Source organism: Bufo bufo, chromosome 2 (assembly GCF_905171765.1).
Source record: "Bufo bufo chromosome 2, aBufBuf1.1, whole genome shotgun sequence".
Lineage (NCBI taxonomy): Eukaryota > Metazoa > Chordata > Amphibia > Anura > Bufonidae > Bufo > Bufo bufo.
This window is the reverse complement of record NC_053390.1, coordinates 360,089,077-360,111,449: the sequence shown is the minus strand read 5'-3', so window position 1 is coordinate 360,111,449 and position 22,373 is coordinate 360,089,077. Positions and strand designations below refer to the sequence as shown.

The following is a 22,373-nucleotide window of genomic DNA, read 5'->3' as shown; positions in this document are numbered from 1 at the left end:
GCAGCTTTCCTGGTATTGACTCGGTCCGTTCACGTCCTGTTGTTTGTCTGTCTGTCATCCCTGCACTTACTCCAAGTTAGGGATTGCCGTCCAGTTGTCCCCTGTCATTAGGACTCGTGAGGCAAGTAGGCAGGGCCAGGGGTAAGGGTGGAGCGCAGTGGTCACTTCCCTTCCCCCTGTGTGTGTGTGTACGCGACCGTTACATCGGGTGCTCGAGTAGAACACCTCAGGATGCCGAGCACAATGGAAGTCAATGGGAGAACCCGAGCATTAAACCAGGCAGCCCCTGCTCTGAAGAGGGGAGGGTGTCTGGTTCACATGAAAAGGTCAGAAATTGATGGAAACACCATTGAAATGGTTCGGGAACAGCATGGGGAGGATGTCTGGATGCATCTTGGACTCCCAGGTCGCTGCTGGGAACAAAGTTGTCCGAGTAGTATGCCAATTTTACAGACTGACAATAATACGCACAAAACTGAAGATAAAATCAATTTTAGAGGAAAAATTGTTAGGAAACATTCTTTCCTGTATATTTACTTGTATATAAAGTGCAAGTGCTGCCAAACATTACGAGGAAGAGGCACTCTGATACAACCTGTATATCACATAAAGGAGGGCCTCATTCACATTGTGGTACAATTGTTCAGGTAGTGGGACTCCTACACTCATAAAGCCTATGCACTAAGTGAAAAGGCTGCCAAAAATTACAAGGAACTGGCACTCCAATACACCCTTTGTTACACATAAAGGAGGGCATCATACACACCCTTGAAAAATTATGATTGATGGCCTGCTGGTGACCCTCTAAAACATTAGGGGCGAGGGCCTGCTGCTGATCTGACCATCTAAAATATTAGGGGTGAGGGTCTGCTGCTGAGCTGACCATATAAAACGTTAGGGGTGAGGGGCTGCTGCTGAGCTGACCATCGAAAAAATTATTGTTGAGGGTCTGCTGGTGAGCCGACTCTCTAAAACATTAGGGGCGAGGGCCTGCTGCTGATCTGACCATGGAAAAAATTATAGGCGAGGGCCTGCTGCTGAGCTGACCATCTAAAACATTATGGGAGAGGGCTTGCTGATGAACTTACCATCTACAGTAAAATATTATGGGTGATTGCCTGCTGCCGAGCTGACCATCTAAATCATTATGGGTGAGGGCCTGCTACTGGTCTGACCATCTAGAAAAATAAGGGGTGAGGGTCTGTTGCCCAGCTGACCATCTAAAACATTATGGGCGAAGGCCTGCTGCTGATCTGACCATCTAAAACATTATGGGCGAGGGCCTGCTGCTGAGCTGCCCATCTAAAGCATTTAGGGTGAGGGTCTTCTGCTGAGCTAACCATCTAAAACATTAGGGGTGAGGGTCTGCTGCTGAGCTGACTCTCTAAAACATTAGGGGCGAGTGCCTGCTGCTGAGCTGACCATCGAAAAAATTATGGTTAAGGGCCTGCTGCTGAGCTGACCATTGAAAAAATTATGGTTGAGGGCCTGCTGCTGAGCTGACCATCGAAAACATTATGGGCGAGGGCCTGCTGCTGAGCTGACTCTCTAAAACATTAGGGGCGAGTGCCTGCTGCTGAGCTGACCATCGAAAAAATTATGGTTAAGGGCCTGCTGCTGAGCTGACCATTGAAAAAATTATGGTTGAGGGCCTGCTGCTGAGCTGACCATCGAAAAAATTATAGTTGAGGACCTGAGGCTGAGCGAGGGCAGCCTAATAAGCATGTTGATATGATGGAGGAGGAGGCTGAGAAAAGCAATATTGAACCATATACCTTTTTTGTGGTGGAAGGGGTGTATGGGAATACAGTGTATTCAATACACCATAAAAGTCACATTTAAAGTGCCTTTATGTTCAGCCGCTTTCCTCTGGTTAAGTAGACAAGTCAGGGGCAATCCAGGCCTTGTTCATTTTGATAAGAGTCAACCGGTCAGCATTTTCAGTTGACAGGCGAATGTGCTTATCAGTTATTATGCCCCCAGCAGCACTAAATAGCCGCTCTGACAAAACGCTGGCGGCAGGGCAGGCCAGCACCTCCAAGGCGTAGAGCGCCAGTTTGTACCACATGTCCAGCTTGGACACCCAATAGTTGTAAGGCACAGAGGGATCATTAAGGATGCCGACACGGTCTGCTACGTACTCCTTCACCATCTTCCAAAACCTTTCTCTCCTTGTGACACTAGGCCGCGCATCAGGGTGAGGTTGCTGGCGGGTTGTCATGAAACTGTCCCAGGCCTTGGAGAGTGTTGCCTTCCCTCTGTTGGAACTGCTGTGTGTTCCCCTCGTCTCCCCTCCTCGGTTGCCCAAGGAACTACATACTCTGCTGCCAGCATTGTCAGCTGGAAATCTTTGGAGCAATTTTTCCACAAGGACCTTCTGGTATTGCACCATTTTGCTAGTCCTCTCCACCACAGGAATGAGAGATGAGAAGTTCTCTTTGTAGCGGGGGTCGAGAAGGGTGAACAACCAGTAATCGGTTGTGAAGAGCGGAAGCTGACTGGAAAGACGACGACCAAGTTGCAGCTGGTATTCCACTACTGCCCTCTGCTGCTCACAAAGCCTGGCCAACATGTGTAACGTGGAGTTCCAGCGCGTGCTCACGTCGCACAACAGCTGGCAATTGCAAGTGCTGCTGCAGCGTTGTCGGACCGGCGGCAGCTGTAGATAACTTGCAGAAATGGGCACACACGCGGCGCCCCTTCACCAGTAGCTCAGGCAAATTGGGGTAGGTTTTGAGAAACCACTGAACCACTAAGTTGAACACGTGGGCTAGGCATGGTATGTGTGTGAGCTTGCCAAGCTCCAAAGCCGCCACCAAGTTACGGCCATTATCATACACAACCATGCCTGGTTGTAGGTTGAGTGTCGAGAGCCACAGCTCAGTCTAGTCCCTTATACCCTGCCACAGCTCTGCGGCGGTGTGCTGTTTGTCACCTAAACATATTAGTTTAAGGACGGACTGTTGCTTCTCCACTGCAGTGCAGCACTGCTTCCAGCTACTGACTGATGACTGACTGGTGCTGCAAGATGATAATTCAGAGGTGGAAGTGGAGGAGAGTGCGGAGGAGGAGAAGGGGGGGTTGCAGCCAGGTGGTGTAGGTGGTGGCAGAAATCCTGATGGAAGTAGGGCTCGCAATCCTTGGTGTTGGTAGCACCTGTGCCATCCCAGGGTACGACTCGCTCCCAGCCTCCACAACGTTCACCCAGTGTGCCGTCAGGAAAATGGAGTATCCCTGGCTACAAGCACTTGTCCATGTGTCAGTCGTTAAGTGGACCTTCCCAATAACTGCATTGGTCAGGGTACGGGTGATGTTACGGGACACATGCTGGTATAAGGCGGGGATGGCACACCGGGAAAAATAGTGGCGGCGCATTTAGTACTATGGCCTGTGGGTGGGTGGATGGGTATTTGCGCTTTCGTTCAAAGACCTGGGGTATGGACATCTGTACGCTGCACTGGGACAAGAAGTGGATGTGCTAGCTGATGGTGCTTGCGAAGGTCCAGGTGCAGGGCGAGAGGCATTCGGGCCTGCTTCTTGGACAGGGGATTGGCCAGCACGTAACACAGGGAATAAGGAGGCAGTGGTGTGACCCGCAGACACTGATTGTGGACCCAGGCGTTCAGCCCACCTATTAGGGTGCTTTGATGCCATGTGGCAGATCATGCTGGTGGTGGTGAGGTTGCTAGTGTTCACGCCCCTGCTCATTTTGGTACGGCACAGGTTGCAAATGACAATTCTTTTATCGTCCGCACTTTCCTCAAAAAAGTGCCAGACTGCGGAACACCTAGCCCTTTGCAAGGGAGATTGTCGGAGGGGGTGCTCCGGGGAACAGTTGTGGGCCTGTTTGGTGTGGCCCTCCTTCTCCCTTTTGCCACCCCACTGCCTCTTCCAACCTGTTGCGGTGCTGCAGATCCCTCCCGCTCTGTACTGCTGTCTTCGCTCGGCTTGCCACCTTCCCAGGTTGGGTCAGTGATTTCATGGTCCACCACCTCCTCTTCCACTTCCTCACTCTGGTCATCCCCCTGACTTGTTGACCTAACAACAACCTCACTTATTGACAACTGTGTCTCATTCTCATCATCAACCTCTTGAGACACTAATTGCCATTGACTTATTGGCATTTATTTCTCATCATCATCATCCACCTCGTGAAACACTAATTGTCGTTCCCCACCGTCATCTTCTTGTGACTGTGGATGCTCAAGAGTTTGGGCATCAGTGCACATGATCTCCTCATGTCCCTCTTCAAGCGGGCTTGGCGAGAGGCCCATATAATGGAAAGGTGATGAAAAGAGCTCCTCAGAATATCCGAATGTGGGATCACTTGTTTGCCAAGACTCTCCATGGTGGGAAGAAGGAGGATCAGGGTGAGGATTCTGTTGACCAGACTCTTGGCTACTGAGACTGGACTTTGTGGAAGACAGGGTGGTGCTTAACCGACTAGAAGCATTATCTGCTGCAATCCAACTGACCACCTGGTCGCACTGGTCAATTTATGGCCCTGATGTAATTACAACAAAGTAGACATAATTGTTTCAAGCGCTTTGTTACAAAGTCACTTACAACACGGCCATTTTTTCTAAAAATCGCTTGTAAATATTTTTAATACATTTTCAAAAGAAATTTTTTTAGCAATACAATGTAAGATATAGATGCAATAATTTCCGCAGACCGAACTAACGGTGTCCAGTATTTGTCTGTTTTGATACCTTATAATCATAGAATTTTCTAGATAAAAATGTAATAAATTCACCAGGAAATATTTCATTTGCAGGAGATAATCCATAACTATCAAAAAAAATAGATATATCATTCCTGCACAATATAATTAAAATCCACTGCTTTCCCCGCTGATACGAATTGTCCGTATTTACAATATAGGCTGCCGGACGGTCGATAATTTTATTTCTCGGTAATAAATCGCACGGAAATACACCTTTAAATATGCGCCGGGCTTGAAAGTTAGCTTTGATAACGCAGGTAATTTCATAGCTATTCATTTTTTATTGAAAATCATATAAAACCTCCCTTCTATTGTTTATTTCAATAATATTTTCATGAACGGAATACACAATCATGTTAATAGTGTTTAGCACCGGCTCAGCAAATCTAATTTCAGCTCTGAGATTTCCTTTTTTTACTGGAGAGAAATGTCCGCCAGGTTCTTGATCCGGCGACAAATCAAAAGCGAACAAAGTGAAACCGTTCAAAAATTCTGACCAATCCACAGATAAAGCGTTGTCAGCCTTTTGCTTCCCCAAAATATGTACGAGCGACATATATTCACGAACCGCTGATTTGCCTTGAAAATTAGGCTGCAACGTTTTTGCGGGTATCTGCTGTCCGTCCAAATATAAGGCAGCATAATTCACATTATTGTGACTGAAGCACAAAGAATTTCTTTGGTAACTCCCGGAAAATGAGTCGTTGTCCACAAACGTGAGTATTACTGTTTTTGGAATGTTTCCGAGAAAGGGATTCTCATGGTTAGATATGCGAGTATGCGGGGTCGCGGTTAGCGGTTAACCGCGTTAGCTGTTAATTCACCCTGCAGTAGCGTCCTGGCTGTCATGGTAACCGATCGGAGCCCCAGCGATTAAACTGGGACTCCGATCGGAACTCTCCGCTGCCGCCAATGATGGGGGGGGGGGTGATTTTAATTAGGGGGGGAGAGGGGAGGCCGCACTGGCCACCAATGAATTTAATAATGGGGAGGGAGGGGGGCCGCACTGGCCACCAATGAATTTAATACTGGGGAGGGAGGGGGGCCGCACTGGCCACTAATGAATTTAATACTGGGGAGGGAGGGACGCACTGGCCACCAATACCTTTAATACTGGGGAGGGAGAAAGGGGGGGCCGCACTGGCCACCAATGCCTTTAATACTGGGGAGGGAGGGAGGGGGGCCGCACTGGCCACCAATGCTTTAATACTGGGGAGGGAGGGGGATCTGGCCCCTGCTGCCTAGCAGCACCCCATCAGGGGGCTGAAATCCACACAATTAACCCCTCAGGTGCGGCACCTAAAGGGTTAATTGTGCGGATCACAGCCCCCTGTAAGAGATCGGGTGCTGCTAGGCAGCAGGGGGCAGTTATGTACACAGTTCTTAGTATATTCTAACTTGAAGCGTCCCCATCACTATGGGAATGCCTCTGTGTTAGAATATACTGTCGGATCTGAGTTTTCACGATTGTGAAAACTCAGATCTGAAAAAGCTGTTATGTAGACGGATCCGTTCTGAACGGATACAAGCGTTTGCATTATAGGTGCGGATCCGTCTGTGCAGATACCAGACGGATCCGCACCTAACGCAAGTGTGAAAGTAGCCTAAGGCCTCATGCACACGGCCGTGTTCCGCGGCCGAGAGCGGTCCGTGGTAACCCGGCCGGGATTCCTTCTGACAGCAGGAGCGCACGGCGTCATTGGTTGCTATGACGCCGTGCGCTTCATGCCGCCGCTGCTGTACAGTGATACACTCGTATAGATCATACGAGTGTATCACTGTGCATGAGGCCTGACAGTGTTATTTAGGTTGTAATAATATTCGCAGCTGCCCGAGATGAAGAACTCCAAAGGCACATTGTCGGCAATGGCCGCTATTGGTTGTACCTCTACATTTTTCAATACTTGTTTGCGTAGGTGGTATTTGAAAGATATCCAACTCTGATTTGGCATACTCGGCGAATGCGTCATGTACAAATGTCTAAATCCATATCAACATTGGAGATCTGGTAAGCAGACAATATTTATAAGCGGACAATATTACTACTCATCAGATTACCACGTATGACTATTCATACTGTTTATGAAATTGAGTTTCTAAGTAACAACTGCAGTAACTCGCAACAATAACTGCGTGGTTCATATGGAAATTAACCATTAAGCGGCAACTTAATTTGAGTAATTGAATAATTTGTGACTTTGTAAGATACCAAAAAGGGCCATAATAAGACCATATAAAATTAGTTGTGAAAACTAACTGTGAATACTAACCTGAACGAACCAACATCTACAAGATACCTTGCTTACATTTTGCTGTGCAATAAAAAAAAAAATTGGCAGTGCGTGAGCTCCGCATTGATAGTAATTAACGGGACCTTGACTATATTTTATGTTATGATAAGTGTCAATATATACAGAGCCTATATTATTATATTGTTATTTTAAGGTATTATAGTAGATTGTGTTTCATGAGATAGGGATTCATTGAAAAATATGTATGATATATCATTTTATGTCTATTGTTTTTTAAAGGGATTAAAAAATATATATTATAGAGCCGGCCAATTATTGATACTTTTATTGTAATAGCTAGGTGGTATAGCAGGCTGAGCTATATTCCGGTGAGCTCCCTCACCTGTATTGTTATTGCATTATTTAAAAATAAGGGCGTATTTTGGTTTCAGAAAGGGCACGTCTTAAAGGGCTTCTGTCACCCCACTAAACAGTTTTTAGTTTTTTTTTGTGTGTACTTATAATCCCTATACTGCGATTTATCCATACATAATGTGATTAATCATTTTGGTTCAGTAGAATATGCTAAAAACTTACTTTTATAATATGTAAATTACCTGTCTACCAGCAAGTAGGGTGGCTACTTGCTGGTAGCAGCCGCATCCTCCTATCAAAATGACGCCCCCTCCGCATGTTGATTGACAGGGCCAGCGGACGGGATCTTTCTCTGCTGGCCCTGTTTGCATTCAAAATCTGGCACCTGCGCCGTACCTGTCTTCAGTCGGCGCAGGCGCACTGAGAGGAGGATGCTCGCTCGGCCGCTCCTTCCTCAATGCGCCTGCGCCGGGTGTAGATGTGACGTCATCGGCGCAGGCGCCTTGAGGATGGAGCGGCCGAGCGAGCGTCCGCCTCTCAGTGCGCCTGCGCCGATTGAATACCGTTACGGCGCAGGCGCCAGATTTTGAATGCAAACAGGGCCAGCAGAGAAAGATCCCGTTCGCTGGCCGTGTCAATCAACATGCGGAGGGGGTGTCATTATGATAGGAGGATGCGGCTGCTACCAGCAAGTAGCCGCCCTACTTGCTGGTAGACAGGTAATTTACATATTATAAAAGTAAGTTTTTAGCAGAATCTACTGAACCAAAATGATTAATCACATTATGTATGGATAAATCGCAGTATAGGGATTATAAGTACACAAAAAAAAACTGTTTAGTGGGGTGACAGAAGCCCTTTAAATAACATCTTAACCCCTTCAGGACTTAAGGACCAGGCCATTTTTTGCAAATCTGACATGTGTCACTTTATGTGTTAATAACTTTAAAACGCTTTTACTTATCCAGGCCATTCTGAAATTGTTTTCACATCAAGTATTGTACTTCATGGCAGTGGTAAAATTGAGTAAAAATTATTTATTTATTTTTATAAAAAAATTCAAAATTTACCAAAAATTAAGAAAAATTAGCAAATTTCCAAATTTCAATTTCTCTACTTTTATAATAGATAGTAATACCTCCAAAAATAGTTATTACTTTACATTTCCCATATGTCTACTTCATGTTTGGATCATTTTGTGAATGTCATTTTATTTTTTGGGGACGTTAGAAGGCTTAGAAGTTTAGAAGCAAATCTATAAAACCCACTTTTTCAGTGAGGCTTAAAAATGACCCCATTTAAAAAAAAACTACACCCCCCATGGTATTTAAAACTGATTTTACAAACTTTGGTAACCCTTTAGGTGTTCCACAAGAATTAATGGAAAACAGAGATAAAATTTCAAAATTTCACTTTTTTGGGCGATTTTACATTTGAATCCATTTTTTCCAGTTACAAAGCAAGAGTTAACAGCCAAACAAAACTCAATATTTATGGCCCTGATTCTGTAGTTTACAGAAACACCCCATATGTGGTCGTAAACTACTGTACGGGCACACGGCAGGGCGCAGAAGGAAAGGAATGCCATACGGTTTTTGGAAAGCAGATTTTGCTGGACTGGTCTTTTGACACCATGTCCCATTTGAAGCCCCCCTGATGCACCCCTAGAGTAGAAACTGCATAAAAGTGACCCCATTTTGGAAACTACGGGATAAGCTGGCAGTTTTGTTGGTACTATTTTAGGGTACATATGATTTTTGGTTGCTCTATATTACACTTTTTGTGAGGCAAGGTAACAAGAAATAGCTGTTTTGGCAAGGTTTTTATCTTTTGTTATTTACAACATTCATCTGACAGGTTGTTACGGACGTGACAATACTAAATATGACAACTTTTTTTGGTTGTTTGTTTCAGTTTTACATAACAAAGCATTTTTGAAAAAAAAAGATTTTTTTGTGTCTCCACATTCTGAAATACGTAGTTTTATTTATTTTTTGGGTGACTGTCTTGTGTAGGGGCTCATTATTTTTCGGGATGAGATGACAGTTTGATTGGTACTATTATACGGTGCATATGACTTTTTGATCGCTTACTATTACACTTTTTGTGATGTAAGGTGACAAAAAATTGCTTTTTTCACACTTTTTTTTTTTTTACGGTATTCACCTGAGGGTTTAGGTCATGTGATATTTTTATAGAGCAGGTTATTATGGACGCGGCGATACCTAATATGTCTACTTTTTTTTTATTTATGTAAGTTTTACACAATGATTTCATTTTTGAAACAAAAAAAATCATGTCTCCATAGTCTGAGAGCCATAGTTTTTTCAGTTTTCGGGCGATTATCTTAGGTAGGGTATGATTTTTGTGGGATGAAATGACGGTTTGATTGGCACTATTTTTGGGTGCGTATGACTTTTTAATCGCTTGCTATTTCACTTTTTGTGATGTAAGGTGACAAAAAATTCCTTTTTTTTACACAGTTTTTATTTTAATTTTTTTTACGGTGTTCACCTGAAGGGTTAGGTCATGTGGTATTTTTATAGAGCCGATCGTTACGGACGTGGCAATACCTAATATGTATACTTTTTTTTATTTATTTAAGTTTTACACAAATTAGCCTCTACCTAAGACAATCACCCAAAAAATAAAAAAACTATGGCTCAGAATATGGAGACACTAAAACATAGTTTTTTTGGTTTTAAAAATGCTGTTATTGTGTAAAACTAAAGTAAATAAAAAAAGTATACATATTAGGTATTGCCGCGTCCAAAAAAACAATGTTTTAGTGTCTCCATATTCTGAGCCATAGTTTTTTTTATTTTTTGGGGAATTATCTTAGGTAGGGTACCATTTTTGCAGGATGAGATGACGGTTTGATTGGCACTATTTTGGGGTGCATATGACTTTTTGATCACTTGCTATTACACTTTATGTGATGTAAGATGACAAAAAATGGCTTTTTTTGCACATTTTTATTTAATTTTTTACTTCACTTGAGGGATTAGGTCATGTGATATTTTTATAGAGCAGGCTTTTATGGACGCGGCAATACCTAATATGTATACTTTTTTTATTTACTTTAGTTTTACACAATAACAGCATTTTTAAAACCAAAAAAACTATGTTTTAGTGTCTCCATATTCTGAGCCATAGTTTTTTTATTTTTTGGGTGATTGTCTTAGGTAGGGGCTAATTTTTTGCGGGATGAGGTGACAGTTAGATTCGTACTATTTTGACTGGCATACGCCTTTTTGATCGCTTGGTGTTGTACTTTTAGTGATGCAAGGTGACAAAAAAATGGTTTATTTAGCACAGTTTATTTTTTTTACAGTGTTCATCTGAGCGGTTAGGTCATGTGATATGTTTATAAAGCCGTTCGATACGGACGCGACGATACCTAATATGTCCACTTTTTTTTTTCCCTATTTTTTACAAATATTTTTTACTTTATTTGGGGAAAATTTACTTGAAACTTTGAATTTTTTGGGGGAAAAACTTTATTTATTTTTTACTTTATTTTTTGTCCCACTTTGGGACTTCAACTTTTGGGGGTCTGATCCCCTCTACAATGCACTCCAATACTTCTGTATTGGAATGCATTGGCTGTATGTGTAATATAGTGTGTATTACTCATACAGCTTCCTGCCTGTGAGATCCAGGGGGCTGGGTCTCACAGGCTCTCCACCGGAAGGCAGCCCCGATGCCTAAGGAAGGCATCGCGCTGCCTTCCATGTCATTGGGTCCCCGTCACAGCTGCACGGGGACCCGATGGCAGCTCTGATCCCCGCCCGACATTGCACGTGCTGCGGTCAGCGCTGACCGCGGCACATGAAGGGTTAATGCCCAGGCATCTGTGATTTGACCGATGCCGGCGCATACAGCAGGGGTCCGGCTATCAGTGACTGCCAGACCCCTGCCGCTGATCGGGCGGGCGCAGCTCCTGTACCCGCCCGATCACCATGAAGTACATGTACGTCACGGGTCTTTAAGTCCCGGAAAGAAATAAAGTACATGTACGTCATTAGTCCTTAAGGGGTTAAGACATGTCCGAACATGTTTTCAACATGTCAGCACATTCCCTGACGTGCTTTGCTAAATCACAAAATGGTTGCCAGATTTCACAAAATGGATTCTGTGGGCAAAAATAAGGGTGTGTTTTGGCTTCAGAAAGGGCACATCGGAAGGGGAGGATGCTTGACAGAATAAAGTGGAATGGGTGGAATTTAGGCGTGGTTTGGGACGGGTGATGGGCAGCGCTTTTGGGGGGTGGACTGGGAGGGGTTGTGGATGGGACGGGCGATGGCCGGCACTTTGGGGGTGGACTGGGAGGGGTTGTGGGCGGAGTGGGTGGGAAAAGGGGCGTGTCGACCTGTCACTTTTCATTTAATGAAACATAGAGGTTATACTATGTAGAGAGAAACAGTTACATGTATCTACAAATACATAACTTGATCTGACTTACCATACACTAATATGAAGACAACTATTACAATTAATATTGTCAAACTGACAAATGAAAGTTTCCATGCTTGAGATTTTTCATTTTTCACATTTTCTGCAAAAGATTATAAAAAAAATAAAAAATAAAGCAATAAACAATGACATGTGAAACCACTGAATGTGGTCCTCAGTGTACTATAGTATATAAACAACACCTTGGACATTTTTATGCTTTATGACAGTGGATTTGATTTGGCACTGACAATTCATGAAATCAATGCTTACTTTTCTGGGTCATGTGGATCAAAAAACTTTTTTGGTCAGGTAGCTTCTGCTCCCTGGCAACCTCCCTGAGTTCTTCCATTCGTTATCAATGCATCAACTGTAATTTTCAGTAGATGATATGAATATGTGCAGCATCTACAATGCCATAGGTGACAAAGAAGTAATGCTGCTCTTAACATTTTTATATATGGAAACCAACCAAAAAAAAAAAAAACAGCTGTTGCTCTTCCTACAAAATTGGAGGCATGCGGAGGTACAGTAAGGTCCCATATGCACTTCTATGGGAACCCTATTAGAGATTTGTACAAAACAGAGCCGTAATACTGCCATGTGCTTTAATTTCTATTTCAAAAAATGTATTGGACTAAGGATACGGCTACACGGTAACATTGTCAACACAGTTCTAAAATAGCCGACAGCAAGTTGCAGCCAAGTCGCACATTTTGTGGCCCGCGACTTTTCTGTAAAAAGTCATGTAGCTGTACCCTAAAATAGAGAGATCCTACAACAACTTGTAACAAGGTGCCTTAACAAGAAAAATTTAATGGTTAAGAAAATACAAAACAGGTGAAAATGAATTCAGGCTCTATATATAAATGCTGAGATATTGAGAGGTCCAGAAAACTGTTATTACCTGAGACATTGAAAGTGAGAGATGTTGGATTATGAGTGATTTTGTTCCAGAAGGTGCAAGTGAGTGTTCTATCAGACATGGCTGGGATTCTGACTATGCTGGTGACATTGAACAATCTGTCAGCAGTTAGTGTGTAGCTGGTGTTATGGACCACCGTGAAGTTCTTGTTGTCTATCATCCAGGTGACCTTGGCCTCTGGATATCCAAATGACTGACAGGAAACTTCTCTGACTGTTTCTCCAGAGGAATTAACCACATATGTGACCTGTTTTGTGATTTCCTTGTATGGTGCTGGGGGAAAAAAAGATATTGTATTATGCTACTGATCACCGAGGAAGAGAGGTAGAAAGCAATGACATTTTTATAATTTGGTGGCATCTACAGATTTGTTGTTTGAAGACCCCCATACCTCCTTTGTATGAACTGGTTAGAAAATTGCTATATATACACAATTTTACAGCACAGCTTTCTTTCTACAAATGCTCACCAGGTGGATTCTTTAGTCCATATCACATAAACCAGGAAAGCCATGGCATACCAGAAGCATCAAGATGTGTTTTAGATGTCAGAAGTTCTTAAGTAACATATGGCATATTCCGATGACATCAGTTTAGCATAGTCTTAACCTAATCTCGGTCCTTCAGTCTAGTAGCCCTGATTCAATGGCGGTAATTTATTATTTTATGCCAATCTTTTTTTACCCCCTGAGCTGTCAGAGGATCCGCCTAATTCATTATGAGGCTCGTCATAAATTAATAAACTTCAGTGCCCTTATTGGGACCCTCGGGATAATAACAACTTACAAAAACCGGTCAATTGACCACCCAATCCCTTTAGGGGTCCTCAACTATATATAATTTAAAACTACATCTTTTATTAATTAAATATTTTTTTTTTTAAATCAAAATAAAATTAACAAAATATGTTGTTTTAAATAATATATAGTTGAGGACCCCTAAAGGGATTGGGTGGTCAATTGACGGGTTTTTGTAAGTCGTCATAAATTAGGCGCATCCTCTGCCAGTCTGTGCACCTAGCTTGGCATTGGTCTGCTCCTTGGACACAAAACAATAGCTGTCTTCAGTATTAAAGGACCTCTACGTAGGGAAATGTAGTAGGACATACTGTATCTGGCTGTTTTGGTTAGTGCTACACTCATTGATTTGTGTTATATAATGTGACCATTGCGACCATATACCTTTATTATCTGTGATGCACACTTTGGTTTTAGTTCTTTCTCCATCCCCCTTCTCTTCTATACCTATTTGGTATCATCATTTGTGATTAGTGTGGACAACACACACTTTACCTGATCCTGGTTCTCACTGGGGGATGTATCAGGCCAGGATCCAGTGTGGGATCACCCTTATCAGGGCTGGTGTCTTGCTTTAAGCAGGTATAGAAAAGGGCCAATATTGGGCAAAAGTTGTGGTTTTCAGTGTATAGAAGTGGCCTGTACCATACATTTTTCATGGATATTTAACTACTGTACGTATACATTATAGCTTGCATTTCAGAGTGAGTCCATCTGTGACAAGTGATCATTGCTTTGATCGCCATAGTATGCTGTAATATCAGGAATCCCTTGTCCCTAGAAGATACAATCCCATCTTTGGATCTAAATATATGGCTCCTACAAATCTTAACCACAACATACAGTAAGTAATAAAGAAGAAGGGAAACAATCCTAAATAAAATGTTTCTCTTCTTAATTGGGCTGTGAACTGTACAGTGGAGCAAATCTTCCAAATGCAATGTGAATGCAGATTTGTGTTCCCCTGATCCTTTTAGGCATCAAAGGCAAAAAAAAACTTGTTTCCAAAAATGTGCAATGTAAGCGTAAAAATAAATTTCATATATTTTAATTCCCAAGCCTGTGACTAGTATAATTGTTAGCAATGATATTTAGTTTGCCTGATCTGTTACTAAGCCAATGACAGTTCTCATACCGTATGTATGCATATTATAATGATATCATAGAAAACCCATTACCTTGCACATCCAGATTCATCACTTTAAAATCTGATCCTTGAGAAGATATAATGCAGAGATATTGACCTGCATCAGTCATCTTTACTTTACTGATGTGAAGGATGGCACGACCCTTGCGCAGTTCATTTGATAACAGCTTCATGCGGTCACTGCCACTGCTGCTTTGCGATATTTCTATATTTTTGCCATTTATATACTTTACTACTTCTACACTGTTCATGTTATCTCTTCTGTGTTTCCATAAAACATTTAAATTTTCAATACTTGTTCCCAAGTCCATTGTGAATTGACATTCCATGGAGACGTTACCCCCATACTCTGCCATGTAGTGAGACTTTTTGGCCTGTACTGTAAATAACCCTGAAATATAAAACATATATCATGTCAGGTATTGGTGAATCACTTTGAAATGATGAATACTTCAGTGATTTCCTATTCTGACTGCTGATCAAATACAGAATTTTATAGTCACATGGCTCCTTTTAGTGACCATGTGACACTTGGATCCCCCACAATTGTCCTGACCCTAACTTAGCTCACCAAAGAAACCTCCTAACTGACCCTAAAATGTGTGTGTCACATTTGGACAGTAGAGCTGTGGTGTCAGTTTATAAAGAACCCCCGTAATCTGACAGTGGTCCAACACATATTCAGCAAATAGCTTGTTTTTGCCAGGGGGAAACTCAGTGGACGCTGCACAGGAAGTCTAGTATTGCGTGTTGGTCATTCAGATGAATGCCTGTCCCGTTAATTTAATATATGGGCAGCTTGAGTCAGAGCCACTAGTGGAAAGCCTTAGGCATTCCACTCCTCCACTCTATAGAAGAGGGTCCTCTATGACATCAATGTGCTGTAGTAGGGCATATGGACAGACAGTAGCCTAATAGGACAACCCCTTTAAAAAGCAAAATGTATACTGTGAAAAGGCGTGTAAATATCTGGAATTGTATATTTACACAGTTGCTTATGTTGGCCAAAATGAAAGGGGTTGGCTTGGTTACATATATTGATGACCTGTCGTCGGGATAGATCATCAATATCAGATTGGTTGAGGTCCCACTCCCTGGCACCCCTGCTGATCAGCTGTTTTAAGGGGCTGTGGCACTCATGCAGGCACTACATCCTTTTACCTGCCACCTCTCTTCTAGTGGAGGTGCAGTGTAACAGCTTCCTCTCCCGTTCACTTGAAATGGGACGAACAGCTGTGATTACATTTCACCTCCACTACATGGGAGATGGCATGCAGGTAAACATTGAAGAGGAACACAGTGCACACAAGAGTGTCATGGACCCTTCAAGCAGTTGAACGTAGGGGTGCTGGGTGTCCTCAATATCTATGGCCTAGATAACCCCTTCAATACAGTAATCTATACTTTTTTGTGTTTCTTTAGAGAAGTGTACCACAACCTAAACAGTATATAACAGAATTATACAGTATATAATTGATAAGTTGGGGGGTCATTTATCAAACTGCTGTAAAGTAGAACTGGCTTAGTTGCCCATAGCAACTTTTTGGACAGCTCTTTTGGAAAATGAAAGGAGGAATCTGATTGGTTGTTATGGGCAACTAAGCCATTTCTACTTTACACCAGTTTGATAAATGACCCCCTATATACCTAATGTAGCCTAAAACCATAATGAGAAAAAAACGTGTATACCAATTGCAAATTTATAGATACAAAATACTATTTGTACACTTGTAACTAATAACAGAGCTTTGGGGGAGATTTATGAAACTGGTGTAAAGTAGAACTGGCTCAGTTGCCCATAGCAACCAATCAGATTCCTCCTTTCATTTTTCACAGCTGTATTGGAAAATGAAAGGTGTAATTTGATTGGTTGCTATGGGCAACTAAACCAGTTCTACTTTACACCAGTTTGATAAATCTCCCCCTTTATGTCATTGACGGGTAATATCTTCGAGTTTGCCCTCTAAAACTATCTTTAATTTGCCTATAAAATTTTGCATAATAGATAAAACAAAATGAATTTGCCTCAAAATATGAATTCTTAAAAACTGTATTTATACTGAATGCCTTTTTGCAATGTAAACTAATTTATACACCAAAGGAAGCCATAGGGTGAAATACACATTGGGGTGTGAGGTGGAGATCAAGCCCTTCTCCGCAATTGTGACCTTTTCTCTACTCTCTGTCTCTGTGCATTATATATTGGCTGTACTACTAAGGCTACTTTCACACTTGCGTTCGGGGCGGATCCGTCTGGTGTGACACCAGACGGATCCGCTCCTATAATGCAAACGATGGTATCCGTTCAGAACGGATCCGTCTGCATTATATTTCACAAAAAAATCTAAGTGTGAAAGTTAGTCAGACGGATCCGTCCAGACTTTGCATTGAAAGTCAATGGGGGACGGATCCGCTGGAAAATTGCACCATATTGTGTCAACTTCAAACGGATCCGTCCCCATTGACTTACATTGTAAGTCTGGATGGATCCGTTTGCCTCCGCACGGCCAGGCGGACACCCGGACGCTGCAAGCTGCGTTCAGGGGTCCGCCTGCTGAGCGGAGCGGAGGCTGAACGCTGCCAGACTGAGGCATTCTGAGCGGATCCGCGTCCACTCAGAATGCTTTAGGGCAGTACGGATGCGTTCGGGGCCGCTTGTGAGACCCTTCAAACGGAACTCACAAGCGGAACCCCGAACGTTAGTGTGAAAGTAGCCTTACAATGAGGTAATTAATTGCTATGTGGGTGGTAATTATGATATTTATATCTTAACCAAGCAAAAAATGTTTTCATTTTTCTCTTTTTCGTGTGAGTTGTAACTTTTTTATATATTTTTTTAATATAAATTTAAAAGTTAAGTTAAAACTTAATGGTCCATTTAATGGTTTCTACATGTATTAAGACACTGTAAAAAAAAAATCTACGGTGGGCATAGAAATGAAATTGGTTTTGTTTCTAGTTAATGGTGTGATAAAAATGACTTTATTCAGTGGGTGTGAGACGACAATACCAAGCTAATATAGTTTTTGTTATGTTTTACTACTTAAAAAAATAAAAACCTTTAAAATAAATAAATTGTTTTGTGTCACCATATTCTGGCATCCATAACTTGAATACAATATGGGATCAAACACTAAGCGCGTATCAATCTACTTTTCAGAGGCTCCAGCCCTTTGTCAAGCATAGGCATGTAGTCCCTAACCACAGGGTGGGCCATTTATATGGATACACCTTAATAAAATGGGAATGGTTGGTGATATTAACTTCCTGTTTGTGGCACATTAGTATATGTGAGGGGGGAAACTTTTCAAGATGGGTGGTGACCATGGCAGCCATTTTTAAGTCGGCCATTTTGAATCCAACTTTTGTTTTTTCAATAGGAAGAGGGTCATGTGACACATCAAACTTATTGGGAATTTCACAAGAAAAACAATGGTGTGCTTGGTTTTAACATAACTTTATTCTTTCATGAGTTATCTACAAGTTTCTGACCACTTATAAAATGTGTTCAATGTGCTGCCCATTGTGTTGGATTGTCAATGCAACCCTCTTCTCCCACTCTTCACACACTGATAGCAACACCACAGGAGAAATGCTAGCACAGGCTTCCAGTATCCGTAGTTTCAGGTGTTGCACATCTCGTATCATCTGAAGGCAATCGTCTATGCTGTGAAGATACGAGATGTGCAGCACCTGAAACTACGGATACTGGAAGCCTGTGCTAGCATTTCTCCTGCGGTGTTGCTATCAGTGTGTGAAGAGTGGGAGAAGAGGGTTGCATTGACAATCCAACACAATGGGCAGCACATTGAACACATTTTATAAGTGGTCAGAAACTTGTAAATAACTCATGAAAGAATAAAGTTACGTTACAACCAAGCACGCCATTGTTTTTCTTGTGAAATTCCCAATAAGTTTGATGTGTCACATGACCCTCTTCCTATTAAAAAAACAAAAGTTGGATTCAAAATGGCCGACTTCAAAATGGCCGCCATGGTCACCACCCATCTTAAAAAGTTTCCCCCCTCACATATACTAATGTGCCACAAACAGGAAGTTAATATCACCAACCATTCCCATTTTTTTAAGGTGTATCCATATAAATGGCCCACCCTGTAGACTTAAAGGGCCAGATTTATCATTAGCTCAGGTCAGAATAATGGAGTGAAAAAGTCCCAAAAAAGTCCCAAACGCTAAAACTGCGCACAAATTTGCGATTTTGCGAATTTGCGACAGTTTTCTGAAAGTGGGCGTGTTTTCTTATGTAAATGAATCTCTAGACAGGTTTACTATTGGGATTATTTAAAAAGTCGCAAAGAAGTCGCAATTTTACTCCATGCTTATCTTATGAGATGCACACCATGCTTATCTTATGAGACTTTTTAATAGAACATGCGACTTTTTCAAAAAAACGTGCGACTTTTTCGTAAAGATGTGCGACTTTTGTAAAGCTGCTTACTGACGGATAAACTGCTACCGTCAAACCACATTTATTACAGTCTTAAAGGGCCGATCATAAATCTGACTTGGCTAAAACTGACTTTAGCCATATGTGAAAGTGGAGTGAGCTGTCAGAGTAATGATAAATCTTGCCCAAATAGTCTATGAAATATTCTTTAATTACTTTTTTTTTAACCATTTCCTTGCAAAATCGGCACCTGAAGTTCAGGTGCCTATCGAGTTTTAGAATCTATATTCCTATACAGTGCTGTGTATGAAAGTACAGATTCCTCTTCGGCTGCACTAAACGCTGTAGGGGCTGGAGCATTACTGTTGTATACATGGCATATCCATACCAGGCTTTAGCAGAGCGGAAGACGGGAGGAGCGATGTGTTATGTAAGCTCCTGCCTGCGCACGTTCACTCTGCTCTGCTAAAGCCTTACTTAGTGCCATGCTTTAGCAGATGGGAACATATGGGTGCAGCCAGGAGCTCACATATCAGATCGCTGCTCCAGCCTCTACAGTGCTTAGTGTGGCCAAAGAGGAATCCACATTCCCATACACAGCATTGTGTAGGAGTATGTATTCTAACTCGCGATAGGCACATGAATTGCAAGAAAATAATGAAAGAAAATAATTAAAAGCTATGTACCCCTTCAGGGGCAGTTGGTTATGACTACATCTTACTCATTTTGGGTTAAAAATCATTTTCTCAAATGGCCTTTATTAAATATATTTAACTGTTCTGTCACAAAGGATTAACTGTCTAGCGGTGTGAATCGTACTCATCCAATAAACCTTATCTTTAATTTACTAAAAGGTCATAAACACTTATTTAAACCACATTCTTATCAGTACCAGATAAGAACTGAGCTATAATGAGTGTATAAGGTCAGAGACCCAAGATAAGCAGCCATTAGCTGAGCTGCCTAATGGAATAGAGGCTCCTACTAGAGAATCTCGAGGCTGTACAGAGAAAGGGGATCCAATTTTTTTTTTCCAATTGAAATGATTTTTAGATCAAAATCAGCACAATGCAATAATAGAAAAATGCCCCAAAGGTGTACATAGCCTTTAACCACTTAAGGACCACAGGTTTATACCCCCCTAAAGACCAGGCCCTTTTTTACAAATCGGCACTCCACAACTTTAGCGGTTTATTGCTCGGTCATGCAACTTACCACCCAAATGAATTTTACCTCCTTTTCTTCTCACTAATAGAGCTTTCATTTGGTGGTATTTCATTGCTGCTGACATTTTTACTTTTTTTGTTATTAATCGAAATTTAACGATTTTTTTTGCAAAAAAATGACATTTTTCACTTTCAGTTGTAAAATTTTGCAAAAAAAACGAGATCCATATATAAATTTTGCTCTAAATTTATTGTTCTACATGTCTTTGATAAAAAAAAAATGTTTGGGTAAAAAAAAAATGGTTTGGGTAAAAGTTATAGCGTTTACAAACTATGGTACAAAAATGTGAATTTCCGCTTTTTGAAGCAGCTCTGACTTTCTGAGCACCTGTCATGTTTCCTGAGGTTCTACAATGGCCAGACAGTACAAACACCCTACAAATGACCCCATTTCGGAAAGTAGACACCCTAAGGTATTCGCTGATGGGCATAGTGAGTTCATAGAACTTTTTATTTTTTGTCACAAGTTAGCGGAAAATGATGATTTTTTTATTTTTTTTTTCTTACAAAGTCTCATATTCCACTAACTTGTGACAAAAAATATAAAGTTCTATGAACTCACTATGCCCATCACGAAATACCTTGGGGTCTCTTCTTTCCAAAATAGGGTCACTTGTGGGGTAGTTCTACTGCCCTGGCATTCTAGGGGCCCAAATGTGTGGTAAGGAGTTTGAAATCAAATTCTGTAAAAAATGACCAGTGAAATCCGAAAGGTGCTCTTTGGAATATGGGCCCCTTTGCCCACCTAGGCTGCAAAAAAGTGTCACACATCTGGTATCTCTGTATTCAGGAGAAGTTGAGGAATGTGTTTTGGGGTGTCTTTTTACATATACCCATGCTGGGTGAGATAAATATCTTGGTCAAATGCCAACTTTGTATAAAAAAATGGGAAAAGTTGTAATTTGCCAAGATATTTCTCTCACCCAGCATGGGTATATGTAAAATGACACCCCAAAACACATTCCCCAACTTCTCCTGAATACAGAGATACCAGATGTGTGACACTTTTTTGCAGCCTAGGTGGGCAAAGGGGCCCATATTCCAAAGAGCACCTTTCGGATTTCACTGGTCATTTTTTACAGAATTTGATTTCAAACTCCTTACCACACATTTGGGCCCCTAGAATGCCAGGGCAGTATAACTACCCCACAAGTGACCCCATTTTGGAAAGAAGAGACCCCAAGGTATTCGCTGATGGGCATAGTGAGTTCATTGAAGTTTTTATTTTTTGTCACAAGTTAGTGGAATATGAGACTTTGAATGAAAAAAAAAAAAAAAAAATCATCATTTTCCACTAACTTGTGACAAAAAATAAAAAATTCTAGGAACTCGCCATGCCCCTCACGGAATACCTTGGGGTGTCTTCTTTCCAAAATGGGGTCACTTGTGGGGTAGTTATACTGCCCTGGCATTTTCCAGGGGCCCTAATGTGTGGTAAGTAGGTAAATGACCTGTGAAATCCGAACGGTGCTCTTAGGAATATGGGCCCCTTTGCCCACCTAGGCTGCAAAAAAGTGTCACACATCTGGTATCTCCGTACTCAGGAGAAGTTGGGGAATGTGTTTTGCGGTGTCATTTTACATATACCCATGCTGGGTGAGAGAAATATCTTGGCAAAAGACAACTTTTCCCATTTTTTTATACAAAGTTGGCATTTGACCAAGATATTTCTCTCACCCAGCATGGGTATATGTAAAATGACACCCCAAAACACATTCCCCAACTTCTCCTGAGTACGGCGATACCAGATGTGTGACACTTTTTTGCAGCCTAGATGCGCAAAGGTGCCCAAATTCCTTTTAGGAGGGCATTTTTAGACATTTGGATACCAGACTTCTTCTCATGCTTTGGGGCCCCTAGAATGCCAGGGCAGTATAAATACCCCACATGTGACCCCATTTTGGAAAGAAGACACCCCAAGGTATTCAATGAGGGGCATGGCGAGTTCATAGAAATTTTGTTTTTTGGCACAAGTTAGCGGAAATTGATATTTTTTATTTTTTTCTCACAAAGTCTCCCGTTCCGCTAACTTGGGACAAAAATTTCAATCTTTCATGGACTCAATATGCCCCTCACGGAATACC

The 22,373-nt window shown here is 41.9% G+C and overlaps 1 protein-coding gene across 2 annotated transcripts in view; it reads right to left on the bottom strand.

The window, feature by feature from the left end:
• The window catches only part of LOC120989200 (programmed cell death 1 ligand 2-like), a 47,801-nt gene that overhangs the window by 4,753 nt on the left and 20,675 nt on the right, over window positions 1-22,373 (bottom strand). The window contains exons 3-5 of one of the 2 annotated variants that reach the window (XM_040417139.1): window positions 14,687-15,046; window positions 12,695-12,985; window positions 11,798-11,890 (exon numbers count right to left, since the gene is read on the bottom strand). In XM_040417139.1, coding sequence (XP_040273073.1) covers window positions 11,798-11,890; window positions 12,695-12,985; window positions 14,687-15,046 — 744 coding nt within the window. The remainder of the gene's footprint in view (window positions 1-11,797; window positions 11,891-12,694; window positions 12,986-14,686; window positions 15,047-22,373) is intronic. The other variant, XM_040417140.1, reaches the window with a different exon arrangement.